Here is an 8,576-nt window from a genome sequence, read left to right as displayed (position 1 = left end):
GAAATTGATCTAAGGTGGAAGTAAAAGTAGTGATAAAAAACAAAACTGCTTTAAATTTTAGTCAAATAAAAGTACAAAACTTTTAAAATGTACTTAAAAAAGTAAAACATATTATATTAAATTATTGTATTGTTTTCGCTGATGCATTAATATGTAATTTTGCTGCAAACAGCTTTATACAGATTGGTGATTCATAGCAATATGCCTTTCTCACAGCATGTTTGACTTGTCAGTGAAGGAAAAACACAGGTGATACTAATAACATTAATGACATCCCTGCTCTATTTAAGTGTCCCGGTGTGAATTAACGAAAGAATGACTGAAATAAGTACAAGTAAATTAAAACTGTACCTAAGTCCAGTACTTGAATAATTGTACATACAATTCTATACTTTAATACGCCACTAGAGGGGAGTGAAGTGCTATCTCTGGAAAAAAAAACAAGCTGTAACACTGAGACCTTCTGGTGCATTCAAGTACTCTAATCTATTATGTCAGAATTTGAATTAACGTGAATCGGCTATATTTTAACCACACTACGAATTTGACTCACTGATTTAAAGTGTAGTACACGCATTGAACAACAGATGAACAACAACATAGATACAGAATCTATAGTAAAATGTTGAATTGTAAACTGAGAACAGGGTTAGATATAGTGCAAGCTCGTCTGATAAAAAGCCTATTTTATGGGTAATGTAATAAGTTACTTTATATAGATTATATACAGTCTGTTTAGAGTTACGTTTGACAGTAAATTACGATTATGTACAAGCTAATGAATTTGCACGTCATGTTAATTTCGCCATGCTGTCTGTATTTTCGTATTTTGTTCAAAGACTAAACAAATAAATAGATGATATATTATACATATTTATTGGCAGATGAAATAAACAACACCTGTGCCTCTCTCCACTCCTCCAGAAAATACTAAGAGCTCTGGCGTGGAGGTCAGAAGTCGGAGCTTTTAGATGAGTCCTTGAATGCTGCATTAGCTGCTCCAGTCTTGCAGTGGGACGGGCTTAAACAGGAGGTCATCACAAACATGGCGTGGAGAGGATGTGTGATGAAATGGGCAAAAACAGAGTTCGTCAGCCCTCGGAACACAACTTCACGAAGCTGCAGGTGAGCAAATATAAAGCTGTTCAGGTCACAGCGTCTAGAACAGCACTACAAACAAGAATATCACTGACAGGATGTGTGTGTTTTCTTCTCGAGCAGCAGTTTGAGGGTTACCTAACCGTTCCCACTGTCATTGTAATGAGATCCACGGGGCAGAAGACAGCTCTGTTTCATATATTTGCAGAAAGAAATCTTGTGTTATTTATTTAACGTCTTTTAAAATGGGCTGAGCTGTTCATGCAGCATGTCCCGCTTTTCCTACAGCCCACTGCTTACCCCTATTGAACCTATAACCTGATGAATAAATAGCTAGTGCTTAATTGTTTTAACTCCAGGGGGGTTGTTTTTGCTTTGCCTTATTTCGTACAGGTTTTCATTTTTTTCTGTATGTTTACAAAAGCACTCTATCTATCACTCTATCAGTTTTAACACTTCTCCCTCTGTCCGCAAATTATTTGACAGACTTAGTTTCTACAACCAACAGAGGTGTGGTTTCCGTCGGGAAGCCAAAAGGCCGGATACAAAGAAAGGCAATGTCAGCCAAGAAACAAACCCTTCACCCCCTGAAGCTGGCACACCAGGTCCCCCACCTCCTCCCAAAGCCCCCAGACCAACACTCTTCAAACCGCTGATGTTCACAGTAGGGGTAGGTCCTCACATTTTTCTACTGGAATGTTTTACCTTCTTTTATTCTGGTGTTTAAGTGGATGTGAAGAGGTAGATGCATGACATGGTGAGGTTTGGAACAGTATGATGGCGCTGGATGTTGTCTGACTCCATGGCAGTTTACAGGCTGCTCCTTTGGTGCGGCTGCCATTCTGCAATATGAGACCCTGAAGTCAAGAGTTCAGACTGCAAAACATGAAGAGGAGTCAGAAAAGTTCTTACAGGTGAGGTTGTAATAATACAAACTGCTCTCTCTGCCCTCACTGCTGTCATCTTTATATTACCACTGAAACAAATTGGCTGCTCACATTGATTCAGCTTACCATTCACATATTACCAGGGGTCCCAGGACATGGCGTACTGGCATGACTGGTGGAACCAGCTGTCAGGCTTCCAGCAACAGCTCATCCTCCTGATGTCCATGGCGGATGACTTCTGGAGCAGCCTCACAGAGGGACAGAGGACTGTCACAGGTAGCTTATTTTGCAAACACACACTCATTTTGTTCCTGTGTCTCCTCAAATGTAATGGCTGGCATTAACATATTTGCACGCACGTCATATAATGCCACATTTCTTCATAGTCAGAGGCTTTCCTTGTGAATGTTTTCCAGGTATTATTGCAGTAAATGCTGTGGTCCTGTGTTTGTGGCGGATCCCTGCAATGCAAAGACGCATGATTAAGTACTTCACGTCCAACCCAGCCTCCAGTGAGTATGCCTGGTTTACCATTTTTACCATATATACATTCATGTTCTTGCAGGTGTAAAATTTGCCTCTGGAGTCCCCGGCATGTTCTAAGCACACATTTAATGTTTGTATCCATTTCTCTCTCCTCTACCAGAAACACGCTGTGTTCCCATGATCCTGTCCTCCTTCAGCCACTACTCCATCATCCACATGGTGGCCAACATGTATGTCCTGTGGACATTCTCCTCGGGAATCGTCTCTCTCTTGGGGAAGGAGCAGTTTCTTGCAGTCTACCTGTCTGCCGGTGAGTTGAGCATCGGACTGGGGTCTCATAACATTTAATCAAATCTAAATTCAGTATTATATCTTGACTGAATCTATAAAATCTAAATCACTTACTGAATCTATTTAGGTTTATTTGCTAATTAGTTAAATGACTATCTGAATGAGCAGAAAGAGATGTGAAAGAAAGTGATCACATACTTTTTTGGGGAGGGAGAAAATGTGCTATCATTCTCACTTATTGTGTGTATTTTCAGGTGTGATTTCCACTATGGTTAGCTACATGTGTAAAACAGCCTCTGGACGTCTCTATCCATCATTAGGAGCGGTAAGATATTTGCTAAAATCTTCATACATCTGAACACAAAAGAAATACAATAATTCTAGTGTTTTGATCTGTCTTTTTTTAATTGATCTATAGTCAGGTGCTGTCATGGCAGTCCTGGCCGCAGTCTGTGCAAAGGTGCCAGAGGCCAAACTAGGCATAATATTCCTCCCCGTGGTGACTTTCACAGCAGGAAATGTGAGTGAGGCACAGTATGTTTGCATATCTAAGTGTGTGTGTGTGCGTATGCATGCGTGTTTGTGAGCACTCATGGCTTTGGAAGTGCAGTATGCTGGATTTGAACCTCTCAAGTGTAAGCTCAAAAAGCTTTTTTGGTAATGGGTACATTTAACAGGGTGTTGACATTCCCATGTTGTGTTTTCACTGCAGGAAAGAGATGTAAATCTATGCATGAACAAAACGGACAAAGTCCCGTGTATGAATGAGTGAATGTGTAAGTATGCATGTCTGAATGCATGGTAGAGATACTGTAGCTGTTGATACACTTTATAGTACATTGTATGTAACTTCAGGTTCCTGTTCATGGTTTGTCTCTAGGCTTTGAAAGCACTCGTTGCCATAGATACAGCAGGGCTCATACTGGGATGGCGGATATTTGACCACGCAGCTCACCTTGGTGGAGCCCTTTTTGGAGTGTGAGTGGCCCAATATTCATTCATTTTACACTGAGCAAAAAATAAGTGTTTTTTTCTGTTTTGTTTTTAAGTTTTTATGGTAAAAAATACAAAATGATCAGTGTTTTATACTGAAGTTTCCTCAAGTCTAATTGTTATCCTTTACTCAAAATATGTCAGGGTTACGTGGTAAGAAATGTAGTGAAAGAGTAGCCTGACAAAATAGTCTTTACTTACATTCAAACGCATCTCACTGGTTTCATAAATGTGATATATTCATTGCATGACCTAAAAGCTAGTCAGTGGCCTTGGAGATGAGAATAAGATTATTTTGTCAAACTACTATTTTCTAGGTCAACACTGAACTTCCATGCTTTAGTCTTGTAGCCCAACTCAAACCATAAAAAAACACAATCAGTTTAAGTCTAAAAGCTGGTTCATAAGCAGATCAATTACTATAAAGATACCTGTAAGCTGTAATGAAAAATTGTTGCTCCACAATACCATGTGTTGTTATTGGATGTTTTTACACTCCCTGTTGTAGTTTGAACTCTACTTACAGCAGCCGAAATCCTTGGTCTGATGTGGATGTTATTGGGCTTTAAATGTGGATCGATAGAATAACTTACATTTTAACTTTCTCCATATATCTTGTCCTACAGATGGTATGTGGCATACGGTCACAAACTCATTTGGAGGAAGAGGGAACCCCTTGTGAAGCTGTGGCATGACATGCGCTCTCGAGGTGCAGGTGGATCCCGGCCTGGAGGCGCGCCTGGGGTCGATGGTGGTAGTGGAGGACCCGGACCACAATAAAACTCAGTTACCTCAGAATATGCAAGGACACTTTTATCCACTGAGATGGAATGGGATGTTGTTGATTATCAATAAATATAGTTTTTCATTCAAGTTTAGTAATGAGCATAAGCTGATTTAATGGTACGCAGAGACCTGAAATTTGAAGAACAGGGCAGAGTTCACATTTGATGTCGCAATCCAGATGTTTACTGTGTGGGCTGATAACATCTGCTGCCCTACAAGAAACAAAATACTACAAAATATCATCACTCTCATATCTCTCTGAAGATGTTTAACCTTCAGCCTTCATGTCAGTTTTTTCATGGTCATGTTATAGAAAGAAACTGTATCAGCTCGGACAGAAGAATCAGAATGTTGATCCAATCCAAGGATAAAATCAGTTGCTGAATTAAATGTAATATACAGTCCTGTGGGCTGGTCTTATGTTGCTATTAAAACTTGAGTATCAAAGAGTTAATTAATCATTTATATTTAAAAACTTCATGATTTTTAACAAGTGGGAACTCATTTTACACAGGGTTGGTTGGGTGTTGCCTAAGGTTAGCCAGAAATCTCCAAGGTGTGGATTTAAAAAGAGGAACATTTGCCTGTAGTGGCTTCACAATATTTGACACAGGGCAGATTTACCCTGAAGGGATATACCTGTTACAAACTGGACTTATGTTTTCCATATAAACATTCCTCAAACATACCAGGGGGGCTGGAACAAATGATAAAATATAAAATATTAATTTTAATTATTAAAAATTAAGTTATTTTCCAAAGTATTTTCTCAATCAATTAATTAATTGCTTTGGTCGATGAGTTGTTTACTTTTGTACAGGGTAACCTTTACCCAAAGGAACATATGCTTATGTTAAAAGCAGTTTAGTATTTTGCTTGGAAACTCTGAAACTACGGCTTTTGCAAAAATTTAAAGCAACTCCTGCATTTGGTACTATGATTTGACTCTTTCAATTATTTAGTTGATCAAAGGATCTTACCTGTTTCCGGACCTAACTCTTATTAACCGATATCATAATTATACATTTATCCACAAATTCTGTTCAGAGAAATAGTGTTGGCTTTATTTAACAGTCCTTCAAGTTTGATAATGTGCACACATTTCAATAAATGATTGTCCATGCATGCATAGTACTGTACATACTGATTAGGTTTAAATGTATATAAAACTTGCAATAAGTCTATTTTCCTCTTTCTTTGGTGGGGAGTTTTTTTTTTTCTTGGCCACAAACCTTCTAATATTCATTATAAATTTGTAAGGAACTGTACACAAGCTCAACAGAAAAATGTCATATTGCATAAAAATAATAAATGTAGTAAAACCAAAAGCACAATTCCTGTAAATCACAGTTCCAACAAGGCAAACGGGCAAAGCAGATCTAAGGCCAACACCTGCTGCTGTGTATTAAGTAACTGCACTACAATCCACTGAGAGAATTGCACAAGCTGAAGGAAAGGCAGATTTGGCAACAGTATAGATTACCTTTATCAAATATGGTCATATCGTCAGACTAACCAGAGCCTGGGCTCAGGAAAGTGATGTATTATTAACCAAACAAGGACTTACCAGGCCGCGACTTGAGTTTGTCTTATTGCACTCCAAAACAGTCACTTCCTCAGCCTCTACTCTTGTGATTGGCATAGCTAGGGAAGCCAAACTGGGAGACCATCAGGTTGGAGAAACAGAGTGGCATGAAGCCATAAATCTGTGTCAGCCTGTTCAGACAGTAGGACCTCTGAAGAAGGTGTTCAGGGCGATGCCACATACCTTGGTACCCACTGCTGGCATCCTTTTCCAGGTTGCGAAGGTCCACAGGTTTGACAAAGACCCCAGAGGGTTTGTTAATGCTGCTGATAGACTTGAAATGTTTCCTCAAATACTGTGCTACAGCGAAGTTCATGGCAATATCATCACAATTCTGTGTTTCGTCCACCAGTGCATGTACTGCTTGAGGTTGGTCCTGGAAGAGCTGCAGGTAGCGGTGGTGGAAAAAGGCAGCACCAATTAACACCATGGAGTATCTGCAGTGAGTGGATTGAGATAAAAGTATATAAAATGACCTCTCACATCAAAGCAAGACCAAATGAGACAAGGCCTGGCTGATACAAAACATGGTGGTACACTGTATGATGCAGTGTATAAGGGGCTCTACAAGATTGTGAAAAATAAAAAGCACAACTTACTTGTCACCTCCCGCTGTTTCTGGATCCTGCAGCTCGAAGCTGCCATAACTGTACACTCCTCCTGGCGTTGAGACATGTTTGCGGGGTACAAAGCCAACAATCTGGTCTGGAAATTGCTGTGGAGCCAAAGATAAAATATGCATATCGTCACCTTCCTAAAATAATGGCCTAAGTCATGTTTTGACAAAAATGTTTTTTTTGCCTAAATCACCCCCTCATGATGCTGGCCACCTCTGGTAAAATCGCCTGAATCCTCAGTTGAGGGGAACATGCAATTCTACCCCCGGTTGTATAATGGCCTATGTCAAAAGTGTGACTCTTTTGTTGAGTTTTTTGTGTTTCCTGAAAAACCTGAAAAAATGACTTAGGCCATTATTTTAAGAGGGTGTCGATATGATGCAGTGCAATTAATTTAAAATCAGGTTAAACCTAAATTAATTTACATTCAGAATGTTAATCAGTGTCATCTATATTGTCTCTAAAGCTTATTACCTTCCAGACTGAGAAAGCAAAACTGATGTCAGGAACACTGACCAGAGTGTCATCATCCAGCATCAACACAGCTAAAGATCAGACAAAAAAAAAAAAAAAAATCAAACAAGCTCATCTGAAAAAACAGACAAAACACAATAACTCAATGTTTGCAAGCTGACAGATATACTGACCATCAGTGTCAATCTCAGGGAAAGGTTGTAGTCTGTTGCGCATTCGATTGTTAGTCTGCTCCTTGAAGACCACAGGGACCGGATGAGGCCCCAAGGAGTTCCATAACTTTAGGGGTGTCTGCTCCCCAATGTTGTTCCAGACTATGATAATCCGCTGAAGATGAGGCACTGCCTGGTAATGGTTAAGTAGTTTCAGCAGAATGTCTGTGCGATTGTATGTTTGGATGATGATGGTAAATTTATGCTCCTCCTCTGTGCTGTCAACACGGTGGCCCTGCGCTTGACTCTCCTTTTGTGATGTTGCCCGGCGCAGCACTCCCAGGACATCAAGGCCTCCTTGGTCTTCTGCAGGGGGCAGCAGAGCTGTCAAGGCTGCACCAACTAGGAGGATCAGCAAGATTGGCCAAACCAGACAGCTTCGCCGGAGCCCCATACAGCAACGGGGGACCCTGCATCAAATATATGCAACACATCCCATTACAATGCACTTCAGGGTTCTCTCAGTTAAATAACTCCCAGACCACCAACATTTGAATTGGCTATGCTGAACACATGCTATGAGACTGTGACGCATGTCTTTATGCTCAATTGTGTTGCAACTGCAATTTATTACACTTTCCTGGATTCAATTTAAGGACTGTGTGTCCACATGAGACTTTCTGGGCCGGACAAAATATTTAAATGACAATAACCTCGGGCACAGAAACAGTGTTGCCAGAAAGATTAAAAGTGTTGATGGTTGAGGCGAATTAACAGCTAGAGAGGGCCCAAAAATTCAGTAGGTTTATAGTCCCTGACCACACAGTAGAAGTTATGCTGTATTATTTTCCTTAACTCAGAGCTCACCTCATTTTGTTGGCACTGCAAACAATCCTTTCACTTTACGTGGTCGCCATGTTGGCTGACTGACCAAAGAGCCTGAAAGAAAGAAGATGCGACAAAGCTAACAGCAGTATGTAGTCTGAATGGAGGTCACAACTGAAAAAAATAACCACTGTATTGTTAGAAAAAGCCATACTACGTAAAAAGGTGCTTCGTTTGTGTCCGTATACTTACATTTTCTTCACCACTGTGTAGCTCATTCGTATTTATTCACTTGAGCATATTTTCGTACCCTTTGGAAACCGACGCCATCTTTGTTGGGCTAAACCAACGGATTTGCCATAGGCTTGAACGTCACGTCATT

The 8,576-nt window shown here is 40.1% G+C and overlaps 2 protein-coding genes and 1 long non-coding RNA gene across 4 annotated transcripts; 1 reads left to right on the top strand and 2 right to left on the bottom strand.

Moving 5' to 3' along the window:
* Positions 1 to 859: 859 nt before the first annotated feature.
* Positions 860 to 1,941, bottom strand: LOC147819163 (uncharacterized). The gene is made up of 2 exons (XR_015437199.1): positions 1,804 to 1,941; positions 860 to 1,119 (listed from the first exon to the last, which is right to left on the bottom strand). It is a non-coding gene; the product is annotated as an uncharacterized LOC147819163 (long non-coding RNA).
* Positions 1,022 to 4,990, top strand: parla (presenilin associated, rhomboid-like a). Of its 2 annotated transcripts, none has more exons than XM_023405500.2 (10): positions 1,022 to 1,125; positions 1,585 to 1,768; positions 1,908 to 2,012; positions 2,129 to 2,261; positions 2,402 to 2,497; positions 2,632 to 2,781; positions 3,017 to 3,087; positions 3,181 to 3,282; positions 3,643 to 3,740; positions 4,382 to 4,990. In XM_023405500.2, the coding sequence occupies exons 1-10, from the start codon at positions 1,046 to 1,048 to the stop codon at positions 4,533 to 4,535; spliced, it is 1,173 nt and encodes a 390-aa protein (XP_023261268.1). In that variant the 5' UTR covers positions 1,022 to 1,045; the 3' UTR covers positions 4,536 to 4,990. The 2 variants fall into 2 exon arrangements, with proteins under 2 accessions (XP_023261268.1, XP_087029864.1); XM_087173738.1 differs by lacking the exon at positions 4,382 to 4,990 and adding an exon at positions 3,475 to 3,538.
* A 588-nt stretch (positions 4,991 to 5,578) lies between these two features.
* On the bottom strand, positions 5,579 to 8,576 carry extl2 (exostosin-like glycosyltransferase 2). The gene is made up of 6 exons (XM_023405501.2): positions 8,447 to 8,576; positions 8,237 to 8,308; positions 7,391 to 7,839; positions 7,218 to 7,288; positions 6,726 to 6,841; positions 5,579 to 6,563 (listed from the first exon to the last, which is right to left on the bottom strand). The coding sequence occupies exons 2-6, from the start codon at positions 8,239 to 8,241 to the stop codon at positions 6,158 to 6,160; spliced, it is 1,047 nt and encodes a 348-aa protein (XP_023261269.1). The 5' UTR covers positions 8,242 to 8,308; positions 8,447 to 8,576; the 3' UTR covers positions 5,579 to 6,157.

This window comes from Seriola lalandi, unplaced genomic scaffold (genome assembly GCF_002814215.2).
Source record: "Seriola lalandi dorsalis isolate HSWRI2012SDOR001 ecotype SW California unplaced genomic scaffold, Sedor1 jcf7180002054277, whole genome shotgun sequence".
In the NCBI taxonomy this organism is placed as follows: domain Eukaryota; kingdom Metazoa; phylum Chordata; class Actinopteri; order Carangiformes; family Carangidae; genus Seriola; species Seriola lalandi.
Note: the sequence above shows the minus strand (reverse complement) of the source record. Positions and strands in the feature narration are given on the sequence as shown.